The sequence below is a fragment of the Lathamus discolor genome, chromosome 5 (genome assembly GCF_037157495.1).
Source record: "Lathamus discolor isolate bLatDis1 chromosome 5, bLatDis1.hap1, whole genome shotgun sequence".
In the NCBI taxonomy this organism is placed as follows: Eukaryota; Metazoa; Chordata; class Aves; order Psittaciformes; family Psittacidae; genus Lathamus; species Lathamus discolor.
In genome coordinates this window covers 14,932,145-14,947,071 of record NC_088888.1, presented here as the reverse complement: position 1 = coordinate 14,947,071, position 14,927 = coordinate 14,932,145, and the positions used below count along the sequence as shown (strand labels likewise).

At 41.2% G+C, this 14,927-nt stretch overlaps 1 protein-coding gene across 4 annotated transcripts in view; it reads left to right on the top strand.

The window, feature by feature from the left end:
* SPATA17 (spermatogenesis associated 17) overlaps window positions 1-14,927 on the top strand; it is a 132,415-nt gene that overhangs the window by 58,691 nt on the left and 58,797 nt on the right. For all 4 annotated transcript variants that reach the window (XM_065679866.1, XM_065679867.1, XM_065679865.1 and 1 more), the window contains exon 9: window positions 9,980-10,115. In XM_065679866.1, the coding sequence (XP_065535938.1) occupies window positions 9,980-10,115 (136 nt within the window). The remainder of the gene's footprint in view (window positions 1-9,979; window positions 10,116-14,927) is intronic.

The window sequence follows — 14,927 nt, the reverse complement described above, 5'->3', positions numbered from 1 at the left end:
GCACAGTTAAGCATGATTACCCTCTTTTGATCCAGTATTCCTCTGCTTCTTCCAGCTAATTTCCACTGGAAATTTACAAAGTAGTGCCTTCATTTTTCCATCTTAATTTTTCTAATGAAGTTCTGGTACTTTGTAACACTGGGGATGCAGATAATAAGTCTGTGCATAATTAAGAAGTTACAGAATTTACTGCAGAAGAGCTTTTCTATTTCCTGCAGGAACTAAACTATGTTTTTCTTTGTCACTTTACATTATTGCAGACAGGAGTGAAACACAAAAGCCAGAGGATACTTAGATTTACTGATGTTAGGATAAAAGTGATTGATAGTTGATTAAAAAGTATGCAGTTAGTATAGTGTTGTGGACAATATGTTTAATAATGTACCCAAAATAAGTTTCTTATGGCAAGATACTGCACTAAAGGTAATCTGACTAGATAAGTTAAACAAAATATTTTGTCTTTATTTTTGTGAATAACATTTTGATTTTAATATGCAGTCATTATGAATTAAATAGTGGCTGTACTACTGCACTCGTTTAAGTGATAAGATAGATGTTGTTGGATTTGATGATGAAATTACTTCAGGTATAACATAAATTTGAAAGCTTAAAATTAATTTCTTGTTTTATTTAAAGAAAATAAAATATAAAAGAGTGACAGCTTTCTGACAGAGAAGTATAGTTTGTTTGAAGCTAATTGTTCATGGTCTTCTTCAAAATAAGGTAAAACGGTTTTATTTGAATTAGATCAACACAACAAGGAATTGAATTGCTACTGTCTAGAAGCACAATTTGACACCACTATTGCGCATCTAAAGTTAAGATTTTGGTATCATTTTTGCTACTAAATTACAAAACTGTACAGTACGTACAAATATTATGAAAGTTTGAAAAACCACATAAGCAGAATATTCCTTCTAGTTCAGGGGTTTTAATATTTCTTATTGTGTCCTGGTAGTGCAGCATGTAGTCTGTCAGGAGATCTACTGCCTGTTCTTTCTCAGAAGCCCTGGGTAAAGTCTGAAGCATTTCTGTTATCAGGAGTGCCTGTTTGTCCTGCTAAACAGACAGGATTTTGCCTCGTAGGCAAGTCCAGAGAACATGCTGAAGGACTGCTCTCTTTTTTTGCCAGTGTTTAAATTCAAGAACAGGTTAATGCCTCTGAACTGTGTCCCGTTGGTATCATAGTATCATACGCTGGGATGTTGCCACCCAGCAGTAAATGATGGACCTGACAAATCCTCCTTCCTGTTTGTGCTGCTGCTTTCTCTTCTCACATTGTCATAGGTAGAGCCCAGTACTTACTGCTGCTTCTATTATCTTGGTCAATCCAATTGGGAAGTCTTCAGTGTCTAAAATGCTTCTTACATCTCCTGTAACAATAGTGAGAGATAGTACAATAAAAGAGACAGAATGGAGGAAAGAAATGGTAGGTGAGGCATGCAGGAGGACAGATTGTGGGGGTCTATTATAGACCTCCTGATCAGGACGAAGGAGTTGATGAGGCTTTCTACAGGCAACTGGAAGTAGCCTCGCGACTACATGCCTTAGTCGTCGTGGGGGATTTTAACTACCCCGATATTTGCTGGAAGACTCACACAGCCAGTCATTCACAGTCTAGGAGGTTCCTCGAGTGCATTGATGATAATTTCTTAATGCAAATGGTGGACGTACCAACTAGGAGAGCAGCGCTGCTAGATTTAGTACTCGCCAACAAGGAGGGTTTGGTCGAAGTGGTGACGGTCAATGGCAGCCTAGGCTGCAGTGACCATGAGATGGTGAAGTTTAGGATCCTGTGTGGGAGGAATAGAATACCTAGCAAAGCCACAGTTCTGGATTTCCGAAGGACCAACTTTGGCCTCTTCAGTCAACTGCTAAGGGAAGTCTCATGGGAAAGTATACTAGGCGGTAAAGGGGCTCAAGATAGTTGGTTAGCATTCAAGGACCGCTTCTTCCAAGGTCAGGATCGGAGCGTCCCAATGAGTAGGAAATCAAGTAAGGGATCTAGGAGACCGGCGTGGTTAAACAAGGAGCTGCTGGGCAAACTCAAGTGGAAAAGGAGAATCTATGGATTATGTAAGGAGGGGCTGGCTGCTTGGGAGGAATATAGGACAGTTGTTAGAGGATGTAGGGAGGCAATTAGGACAGCTAAGGCCTCCTTGGAACTCAATCTTGCTAGTCGGGTTAAAGACAATAGAAAGGGCTTCTTCAAATACATAGCAAATAAAACTAAAACAAGAGGCAATATAGGCCCACTGCTGAACGAAGTGGGTGCCCTGGAGACAGAGGATATAAAGAAGGCAGAGGTGCTGAATGCCTTCTTTGCCTCTGTCTTTACTCCTGCAGACTCTCCCCGAGGGCCCCGGATTTCTATAGCCCCAGAAGGAGTCAGGACAAAGGAGTTTGCTTTGGTAGATGAGGATTGGGTTAGGGATCAGCTATGCAAACTGGACATCTGTAAATCGATGGGTCCGGATGGAATGCACCCACGGGTGCTGAGGGAGCTGGCGGAGGTCATTGCTAGGCCACTCTCCATCATCTTTGGTAAGTCGTGGGAAACGGGAGAGGTGCCTGAGGATTGGCGGATGGCAAAGGTCACACCAATCTATAAGAAGGGCAAGAAGGAGGACCCGGGTAATTATAGACCGGTCAGCCTTACCTCCATCCCTGGAAAGGTGATGGAACAACTTATTCTTGACTCCATCACTAGGCATATCAAGGATGAGGGGGTCATTAAGAACAGCCAACATGGTTTTATGAGGGGGAAGTAATGTATGACCAACCTTATAGCCTTCTATGAGGAAGTGACTAGGTGGAGGGATGATGGTAGAGCGGTAGATGTAGTTTTTCTTGATTTCAGTAAGGCATTTGAAACTGTCTCCCACAGCATCCTCATAGATAAGCTAAGGAAGTGTGGGCTTAAGCTAAGGAAGTGTTGGCTTGACGATCAAGTAGTGAGGTGGATCGAGAACTGGTTGAAAGGAAGAAGGCAGAGAGTTGTGGTCAATGGCGCAGAATCTAGCTGGAGGTCTGTGACTAGTGGAGTCCCTCAGGGGTCGGTGCTGGGACCGGTGCTGTTTAATATTTTCATCAATGACCTGGATGAAGGAACTGAGTGCACCATCAGCAAGTTTGCTGATGACACAAAACTGGGAGGAGTGGCTGACACACCAGAAGGCTGTGCTGCCATTCAGCGAGACCTGGACAGGCTGGAGAGTTGGGCGGGGAGAAACTTGATGAAATTTAACAAGGGCAAGTGTAGAGTCTTGCATCTGGGGAAGAACAACCCCATGTACCAGTACAGGTTGGGGGTTGACCTGCTGGAAAGTAGCGAAGGGGAAAGGGACCTTGGGGTCCTGGTGGATAGGAGGATGACCATGAGCCAGCAATGTGCTCTTGTGGCCAAGAAGGCAAATGGCATCTTAGGGTGCATTAGAAAGGGTGTGGTTAGTAGGTCAAGAGAGGTTCTCCTCCCCCTCTACTCAGCCTTGGTGAGGCCGCATCTGGAATATTGTGTCCAGTTCTGGGCCCCTCAGTTCAAGAAGGACAGGGAATTGCTTGAAGGAGTCCAGCGCAGAGCCACAAAGATGATTAAGGGAGTGGAACACCTCCCTTATGAGGAGAGGCTGAGGGAGCTGGGTCTCTTTAGCTTGGAGAAGAGGAGACTGAGGGGTGACCTCATCAATCTTTACAAATATGTAAAGGGTGGATGTCAGGATGATGGAGCTAGGCTTTTTTCAGTGATATCCAGTGATAGGACAAGGGGCAATGGGTGTAAACTGGAGCATAGGAAGTTCCACGTTAACATCAGGAAGAACTTCTTTACTGTAAGGGTGACAGAGCACTGGAACAGGTTGCCCAGGGGGGTTGTGGAGTCTCCTACACTGGAGATATTCAAGGCCCGCCTGGACAAGTTCCTGTGTGATGTACTGTAGGTTACCCTGCTCTTGCAGGGGGGTTGGACTAGATGATCTTTTGAGGTCCCTTCCAACCCTTGGGATTCTGTGATTCTGTGATCATGAGGGCGTAAAAATGTGGGGAAAAGAAGGATTAGAAAGGTGAAATTAATCATAATTAATAGTAGCAGGGAGGTGCAGGATAGGATGAGTGAAGGGAGAGATATTTGTTAACAACAAATATCTAGAGTATCTTTCAAAATTCAAATACACACTACTAGCAGCTGTCAGCTCCAGGGTTGGCTACTATGTCAAGGCTTCTAGACCTTTTTTATGCTTATTAGGTTCGACATAGCGTGGTCTTGGCAACCATGCAGCTGGCCTTTATTACCGGTGATTCTGCCAGCTTTGGTATGGTGCTCCCTCAGGTTATCTATGTGTAATATTGCTGTTTGTAGAACCTGACGCAGTTTCCCATTTTTAGTTCCAGCTCTTTCCCCCCGTCTTGAATGTATTATTTGGCATATCTCTCATTCAAGCTTTTGTCATGGGTGAAATGAAATAATTTTTCAGTTCTAAATTTATTTCTCGTTCAGTTCCCATTAAATCATCAACTTTTGGAAAGACTCAGCTTATGCTGTGTTCTATGGCATAATATAACACCAGTATGGAATTTAATTCTTCTTTGATCCTGCTACTACTATCTCTGTCATGTTTACTGAAAACCTTTCAGGATTTCTGAATTTACATTATAATCACAAGGAAAGGCTGAAGCACAGATGTAAGAATCCTGAGAGTGAGTTTTATGAGGAAAAAATTACTGAGGTCTAAAGTTTTGCGCATCATACGATTGTCTGGATTTAATTTTCTTCTCCTTCCATCACTCTCTTCTGTCACATTCAGAGCATATAATGTCATTAATTTGGGGAAAAGCTGTGTCAGGTATATATATAGAGCTACAGAACACAATACCATTACTGAAGTGTTTTGCAGTGCTGTTGCTTTTTACTATTATTATTGGTTGTGGGGGTGTAATGACTTTTGTATGACTCCCATTAATTTGGTTACCCTACTTAACACAAAAAATTGTTTTAATGTTCTTTTTAATTACTTATTCACATAGAGTAATGAGAATTCTTAGTTGCTTTAAACAGACAGTGAATTTGCAAGCATATGATCCTTTCTTGTAGTTAGATTGTTAGCACTATTATGATCTACCCACCTGGCTCTGACAGCAGAACTATAGACAGGATTAAAGAAAGCAAGTTTCTACTTCAGGCTACTTTATACCATTATACCCTACTATATTTTAATTATTTCAATTTTAGTATTTTTTATTGTTCAATGTTCTTCATCAGAAATTCATAATTGATTTAATTTTTCTTTTACTAAGCCATAGACATACACTCCAGGCTGTATGGCACATGCTCCACTTAATGATCTTAGAGGAGATAATGCAGAAGATCACATTTATGCTAAACTACACATAGAACATGGTGTTAGTTGTGTCTTAAAGTGCTACAGTGTATGTATACCTTTGTTTGGAATCGTGGTAAAACATAGATTACTGTGACCATTTTTTTGCCACAAAGACAAAGATTAACTGATCCACAGTAAAATCAAAACCTCTATGTAGGAAGTTGTATAGAGAAAACTATAATAATTTACTTTATCTTTTAATTTTCTCAAACTTTTTTTGCCATTTTGTGTATAAATTTTACAGATATAGCATTCATGTTAATACAATGGCTCAACTACATTCTATGCATACATGGGCAAATCCCTAAATGGCTAGCCTTGTCTTCTCAGCTATCCAATCCCCTGAGAAAGCCAATTTTCTTTCATGTCTGAACAAAAGAAAAATGTACTATTAAAATGCAATTCAGAAGTGATAAAAACTGCAAGTGGAGCAGCCACCTCACAGCACCTTAAATGTATTCTCTGGGACACTGGGGCCACATTAATTTTTGTGTGTGTGTAATGTCCATCCCATGTGCAAATGAGCATTGCAAGTACCATAATCTGTCTTATGTGAGAGTGTGATTTCCCCTGAGTATACACATGCTACCATAGCTTTGTATAATTTAAAAGTCTGCTAACTCAGTGTTTTTCTTTCACTAACTTTATATGCCATTTGTTTGCAGTACTTCATGGATTAAATTGATATAGCTGGCAAGATTCTAAATCTGTTTCTTTTTACAAAGTGGAAAGAAAGAAATGTAATTTAAGCAAACAAACACTTAAAAAGTTGCTGATGGATCAGTTAGTCCAAATAAATAATTTTCCGAGTCTGTATCAGCTGAGAGATGAAAGGTATTTTAATACCTCTCTTATCAAAAACTCATTTGACTGTCTAACTCTTACAGGGATTCTAGATTCTGAAAAGCTTTCAACTAGGAAAAGGTTTTACTTTACTATACCTGTTGTCATGGCAGTTGGAGTGACGTGTTGAACTTCTGAAGCATATACTTCTAATTTTACTGTATAATATTTTTTCCTTCACTTGCAGAATAAAGAATGCATGTTGCTTTTTCACAATACCAGCAATTATAACTTAATTAACAAGGTTTTACTTTTTAAAAAATGTACTTTTTTGCTCTTGCAAACTGAAATAGGGGGAGTGTCGTGGTTTAAACCCAACCACAAACCTCGTCCACTCACTCCCCCCTTCTTGCCCTCCCCCTGCTTCTGGAGGGACGGACAGGAGAATCAAAAAGAATGCAACTCCCACGGGTTGAGATAAGAACAGTTTAGTAACTAAGGTATAACATAGATCACTACTGCTACCACCAATAATAATAATGATAAAGGAAATAACAAGAGGAAAGAATACAACACCTCAACACCAGCTGACCAATAACTCGCCCCCACTCCCCCCAGCCAAGCACCGACCGATACCTTCTCCAACCCTCCAGTCCCAACCCTTCCGGGTCACTCCAAGTTACATCCTGGGCATGACGTGCTGTGGTATGGAATACCTCTTTGGTCAGTTTGGGTCAGGTGTCCTGTCTCTGCTTCCTCCCAGCCTCCCCTCCTCCCTGGCAGAGCATGAGGCTCACAAAGTCCTTGGCCAGACCAAACATTCGAGCAGCAACTGAAAACATCCACGTTATCAGCACTGTTCCCAGGCCAAAAGATCAAAACACAGCACTGTACTAGCTCCTAAGAAGGAGAAAACTGACTGCTGCTGCTCAAACCAGGACATTATCCACCCCTTATTCCATACCATTCACGTCATGCTCAGATCCCACATCTTCAATATGCCATCACTCTTACATATATATATACATCTACATATACACAGAGAAAAAGATCATTTCTTAGTGCATGGACCTATAAAGCTGCTGAGTCCATCTGGTCCATGATGTCAGGCTCCATCTCTTGTAACAGTCTCTCAGAGCAGGAGAGTCTGTGTGCAGTGTTCACACTCATGAATAACCTGGGCAATAGTGTCCATTGCTAAGTCCACCCCTCGATCATGAGTCCATCTCTGTGTCGCATCTCTGCCCTGATGGCCTGAGGTGTCATGGGCCCACCAGGCTCAAAATAATTCACTGTCCCCTTCAGCAGTTTCTGCAGCTTGTTGCTGGGGACTCCATAGAGCTGCCTTCCATCTCCGACGCTTCCAAAGCACTGGAGGGGCCCAGTGGACCAGATACTCGCTCATCCTGTCCCACACACCCTGCCACTCATGGCTGTCCAGCCTTGGGGAAGATCTCCTGGTCCTCCCATATTGTGGTCTAACCCCAGACAAGAAGCAAACCTGACTCTGCTTGACTTCTGAGATCAGACAAAATGGCCGTGGGTAGAACACCCTCTGTGTGTGTGCCAACATGCTGATCCCCATCACAATCAGCAGGCAGGTCCCAAGGGTACCCACAGGCCATTCGAACCCTTCAGAACTCTCCAATGACGCTGCTGTACTTGTCCCTGGGGCTGGTGCAGCTGCTGTGCTTGCCGGCTCTCCCACCACCGGCTTCTCTTTCCCTGGGTGCAGCTCTTCCTCCTCTGCCGTGCTGGGAAATGCTGCCCGGGCTCCTGCATCCTCCTGCGGCTCGGCGGGCGGCTGCCGGGGGACGCTCTCGGCCGCCACGAGGCTCGGCTCCTCCGCTGGGCTCGGCTCCTCCGCGGGGCTCGGCTCCTCCGCTGGGCTCGGCTCCTTCGCCGCCTCCTCCCGCTGCTCAGCAGCCGCCTTCCTCCCGGCCTCGTGCCCCGCTCCCGCCGCCGCCTGGTCCCCGGGGCCGCTCTCCCGGGCCGCTTCGGCCGCCGCCGGCTCCCGGGGCCGCTCCCCCTCGGCTCCCCGCAGCCTCACGAAGACGGAGGCGAGGACAAGGGCCAGGGCGGTGAAGAGCAGCGGGACGGCCGGGTACAAGTCCACGGCCACGTCCATCTCTCCCTGCTGCTGGAGCCCACCCGTATTACAAGCCATTGCCATAAAGTACAGTGAAACAAAAACCTTAGCCCAAGCCCCACACTTGATAAACACGAACACAGGGAATACCGGCTCTATGTAATGTACTACATTCTGAAGCGCTGAGAGCAAGAGAAACAACTTTGAGAGCCAATAAATCAGCACTGTGACGATTATTAATCTGATCATCTCCGTCGTTATCTCAACCCTTCGTGCCCCACGTTGGGCGCCAAAAAGAACTGTCGTGGTTTAAACCCAACCACAAACCTCGTCCACTCACTCCCCCCTTCTTGCCCTCCCCCTGCTTCTGGAGGGACGGACAGGAGAATCAAAAAGAATGCAACTCCCACGGGTTGAGATAAGAACAGTTTAGTAACTAAGGTATAACATAGATCACTACTGCTACCACCAATAATAATAATGATAAAGGAAATAACAAGAGGAAAGAATACAACACCTCAACACCAGCTGACCAATAACTCGCCCCCACTCCCCCCAGCCAAGCACCGACCGATACCTTCTCCAACCCTCCAGTCCCAACCCTTCCGGGTCACTCCAAGTTACATCCTGGGCATGACGTGCTGTGGTATGGAATACCTCTTTGGTCAGTTTGGGTCAGGTGTCCTGTCTCTGCTTCCTCCCAGCCTCCCCTCCTCCCTGGCAGAGCATGAGGCTCACAAAGTCCTTGGCCAGACCAAACATTCGAGCAGCAACTGAAAACATCCACGTTATCAGCACTGTTCCCAGGCCAAAAGATCAAAACACAGCACTGTACTAGCTCCTAAGAAGGAGAAAACTGACTGCTGCTGCTCAAACCAGGACAGGGGAGCTAAGACATCTTTGTAGGGTCTTTTGCAGATCCTATACATACAAGAGATTTTTCACCTTCCTCCATACCATTTGCTGTGGAATCTACCCAGAAAACCTGCAGTTGTCCTTAAGAGTTAGGGGCATCCATCTGAAAAGCTGTTCCATGACCAATGCAGGTAGCTAGAGCTTCATTGTTCAGTGGCACTATGTAAGCAGGGACTCTGCCATCAGTATGACCAAAGGTGAAGGAATCAGATTCCAGAAGATTGCTAATTAGGACAGTATTATAGCTTGAGAATTTAGTACACAATTTGTGAATTCAGAAGAAATAATTGCTTTATGGTCTGCCAATACATGAAAGTCAACAGTACTACTTATTTAAGTTTCTATTCTGCTAAATGACAGTACTGTTCATTTAGCTTTGATTAACAGATGATCAAATCATGCATATCTAGTTTAAGGTACAAGTGAACGAAGTTACATGTTTGTACAGAAAGTCTTCATTTTATCCCAATGAAAGTCTGTATCTCTTTTCTCCAAATTTAATTTGGAAGCAGCTATAGGAGAAACTGCAGTAATCCTCTCACAATAAAGTGTTCACAAATCATGTAGATGAGGCCCTCACTGATAAGCTTTAGTGGTGTTCTTGGTGGTCTTGGGGTAATGGTAGGATTTGATGATCTTAAAGGTCTTTACCAACCTAGTTGATTCTATGATACTGTGATTCTAATATCAATGGGGAACATTAAGAATGTAGTTGAAAGCAGCAGGAACCTCCTGTAGCGCTGGTATCTATGAGTTACGTCATAGTGTTGCATCTAGAGTAGAGCATAATTGATTTTAAAATATTCTTGATTTTCAGATTTCTGCCATTTTCTTCATATAACAAAGATAAGAAGTATGACCCATTGATTTGTAGGTCAGGCAAATATGGTCATGAAGCATACGGAAATAAACACTTCCGAGAAGAAAATCCTAAGAAGTGGGTTGCAGACAAGGTAAGTTACTGCAAAAATTAAAGTATAGCTTACTTTTTTTAGATTATTATCACATTAGAAGTCTGTGAATTTGAGCCTCATCCAGAGATCATGGAATCCAATGGGAATCTTTCTAGCATGTTATAAAATTACACAGAGCTGATGCAATGAGATTTTGGCTTTCCTCAACTCTTTTTCTGATAAGTATGATTTGAGGAAGTTCAGCACCTGCATGATAAGCATTTAAAAGCCTGACTGAATACAACTTTGGTTATGTAAGTTTTGCAAAGTTTAGTTCTGTGTTGCCTTTTCTGAGAGATTTTTCTCTCCCTGTAAGCAAGATTGCATATTTACTCTTGCGTATTAGGATAAACCTTCAGAAAATAATGGCAAAACCTGACTAATAACAACAAAAAAGCAAAGAACCTGCATTCTTTGTAAAATTCTAAAAACTGCTGAATAGCCATTTTTTTTATTGTAAGATAGTGTCATAAAATTACCTGCTTTGTCAGGAGCATCTCATATGTGTCTGGTTTTGTAATGCTATGAGAGGTAATTTCCTCAGAACATGTTCTAATGTGTTTGTGTAATGTTTGCATTACTTCTACTTGTACTGGGTATCATAATCTCATTAAAATTTCCCAGTACAAGAAAGATAATGGAGTTGGTTGAGAGTGAACCACAGAGCCACAAAGAAATTTAAGTGACTGGAGCATCTTTTGTAGGAAGAAAGACTGAGAGAGATGGAACTCTTCAGTTTGGAGAAGTCCAATGGGAAATCTTAGTAGTGTGTGTAAACATCTGATAGGAGGGAATGAAGCAGAGAGAGCCAGACTCCTCTCAGACTCAGTAGTGTCCAGTGACAGGACAAGAGACAGTGGACACAAACTGAAATGCATGAAATTCTACCTGATTTTTACTGTGAGCATGACAGAGCACTGGCACAGGTTGGCCAAGGAGGTTGTAGAGTCTCCATCCTTGGAAGTATTCAAAACACCACTGGATATGGTCCTCAAAATGTGTTCTAGCTGAGTAGGCGGGTTAGGCGGGTTGGACTAGATCATCTCAAGAGGTCACTTCCAACCTATATAATTCTGGAATTGTGTAAGATGTGATTACTTATTCCCCTGAAAGTAACAACCTGTGGAAACAACAAGTTCCAATGAATCTTATTTTGAGGAGTAATATTTCTTAGAAAAATTCTTTATAAAAATTTTAAAAATTATCTCAGAGTAAAATTTTGGTCTTTTAACATACACTAATTAAATCTCACTGCAAATGTATTTTTGCCCAGAGATCAAAATTCAAACAAAAAGATGTGACTTTGTCTTTCAAAAACAGTGAGTGGAGGATATGACTGGCTGGACATCTGCAGCAGATGGTATATAAAAATGATCTAAAAGTCTTACTGGTGGTACTGATCTTGTCCTGTAAAGACCCTTACTTTTCTAGTTCCTGATCAGGCTCAGATGATGATCTCAAACAATGTAAATACATTTATTTTGAATATCATATCACATATTATATACATAATACTATATAAAATACGAGCTCAGCTGAAAGAGCTAAACTCACTTTGCATTAACTCAACATGACATACAGCCTTCCAACACAATTCTAAATCAATATGACCCTTCCATTAGGAGCTGCTTACCCAAAGAAAGAGAGAAGAGAAAAGAGCTGGTTTTGACCTACCTGCTGCTTTAATGGTCATTATTATCAGAAAAAACAAAACAAAACAAAACAAACACCTCCCCAAAAGCCAAAACAAAACCAAATCTGAACCTCTTCACTACATTTTAATGGAAAGAGGTCCTATGTGCAGGTGAGAGATCATACTTCCATTACTGTTAAATTTGAAAGAAGTCTCTGTCACTTTCTTATTTCTCAGCTGTGTTCAAACTTTGTATATATGAGTGCTATGAACAAAATTATCCTGTTCTAATGAATCAAAAGACTAAAGGGCATGTATCAAAATATTACACCCCAAAATTTTTGCTAAACGCTATGTCTGCTAAACACAGCCTTCCTTTGAAATCCCCATGAGGTGATATTTTTGTGGATGAAACTTCTATTACAACCTGAAAAGCTGACAACCCTGCTGTAACATATATTCAGCTTCTGACAGTATTATGCTAGAGAAGATTCTCTTATTGCTGCTGGTAAGACAAACTACTGTGTAAGTTTTTCCAAGGAGTCAGTTCAGTTGTCAGTGGATCAGTGACCACTCTGAGCTGCTCCGAGCTGGCTATTTTTAAACCACATATAAAAACGTTATCCTGTGTGTGTTCATGAGCATATCCTAGTTGTATTTTCCTGAGGTTTTCACGTGTTCATAAGTATGCATTTTAATTCAAGTCACAAAAAGATTAGTATGTAAATTATATAATTACTTTAGAAACAAAATGAACAACAAGGCAAAATATTGCCTTGTTATATTTCTTCTGGAAAATGAAAGGGTATTAGCATAGACTTCCTCTAAACATTATAATTACCATATCTATATAAGGAAAAGTTAATAGTTCTTCTTTTCATCTAGTTATAATCTGAAAACTTTTATCTCATTCACTTTACATTTCAAAGAAGTTTGAGTGAAGGGAAAAAGTGTTGTTTATTTTTAATGAAGAATTAGAATACAAGAAATACAAATTTTATACTTCTGAAGGGGGCCTACAAGAGTGCTGGAGAAGGACTCTTTATCAGGGACTGTACCGATAGGACAGGGGGCAATGGGTTTAAACTCAAACAGGGGAGATTTAAGTTAGATATAACAAAGAAATTCTTTCCTGTGAGGGTGGTAAGGTGCTGGCACAGGTTGCCCAGAAAAGCTGTGGCTGCCTCATCCCTGGCAGTGTCCAAGACCATGTTGGACAGTGGCTTGGAGCAACCTGTTCTAGTGGAAGGTGCCCCTGCTTGTGTCAGGGGGTAGGAACTGAATGAGCTTTAAGGTGCTTTCCAACCCAAACCTTTCTATGATTCTGTGTGAAACTGAACCTAGTTAGTTTACCCAATTGTAAATCACTACAAAAATAAAAATGTTCCATGTTTAAAGGTTAATATTATATGTCTAAATGCAATAGAATGCTTTTGATATAATTTATGGTAGAAGTATCAATATAAAAATTACCAATCACTATGAATTTAATCTACAGCAATAGGCTCCAATGTAGCTGGACAGTCAAGGGATCAAGTAAGCTAACTATAATCTCTTGAGTTGTCAAAACACTCACATATGTTCACATTTACTGAGGCAGAAATTATAGCTTACAGCCTTTAACCGGTATTGGAATTAGTTTGCATATGCATTTAAAAAAAAATTACTTTAATGGCAGCATTTAATGTTTTCTTGTTTGCAAAATTCAGGAAGTGACATTTTAAGGTGTTCGTTCCTGACAGACTCTTTCCTCTGATGCTTTATTATAGGTGCATTACAGTACAACTGCATTGCTGTTTCATTATTTGCACAGGCATTTTGGCCCTAAACAGAATTTTATTATCTAAAAAGCATAAAAATACCCAGTACTGCAAAGAATTAATTTAGAGAACCTAAGCATTTTGCACAGAACATAAAGTTGACCTTTACCGTCTACGGCTTTTGGAATGGAGTGGGATGTGGAACACATCATAGATTTAATGTGGCACAACACTGTCTGCAGAAACTTGGGTGGGACTGTGACTGCCTGCTCATTGCACCCAATGAATCTGCTGTCACCAGCATCCTGATAATAATGAACATTCAGCTTAATGACCGTGATTATGATTATCATAATTGATGTGCAAGTGCAGTGTGTGGGAATCATTACAGCTGAACTGTACAGCAGAGAAACATGCTTTAGTTATGGATAATTTTACTTTTATGCATTGATTGGGATAAAATATGCTTTTCAAGTTCAACAGGCTGGCTTGCTATAATTTTAGGAAGATTTCTACATGTAGGAATTGATAAGTTTCCTGCAAAATAGTCATACTAACTGTTTGTTTGGAATTGTTTCATTCCATTAATAATGGGAAATAATTAAATAATTAGACATTGTTGAGAGGAAATCATTTATAGGCTACTGCCAGCATTAATCAGATATCGAGTTCAAATATTTCTGATTGTCATGGCCTTGACTATGCAAGGAAAAATTGCCCTTGTAATTCCCCACCAACACAACTCTATTTTTGGTGCAGATGTAGAAATGGTGCTGTAGTCAACACTACTGGCATTTTCACACTGTATTGTGTAGCCATTCGAGCAGACAATAGTTGATCTTTATATAAATATCACTTCCATCTTTGTCACCAGAGGCAGAGAATTACAGACCAGCTTAATAAGCAAGTGGTCTCTGAAACTGGGTAACAAAATTGGCTTAAAATCACTTTTACAAATTCTACTTTTGATTTATTTATTTATTTTTAGTAAATGTCATAACGTACTGTTGAGAAGGAAGTGTATTAAAAAGGCAGGAGAATGTCACATCCAAGAGTGGGAACACCAGACATTACCTCTCATTCAGACAACTAGAATGAACTGTCTCTCAAAATAAGACACCCCTATTCAGTCTTCCAGGAAAGCAAATCTCAATTTCAACTTTTGACAGTTGACATGATGATCTTTCCAGATTCCTTCCTGAATGACTGTGTTATATTTACAGAAATACAGTTTGTTATGAAGATCCCTTTCAGAGCTCCCACTGGAAAACTTCTTAAGTTGTAGATTGTTTCCAGAGAAACAATCGTTAAGGTCGCCACTGCTGGACTGCCTTTGGAAATTGCTACTCTAGATATATGTAATGCAAGTAATTATTAACTACCAGCAATATTTCAGTTTATTTTCTTAGGTGTAGAAGG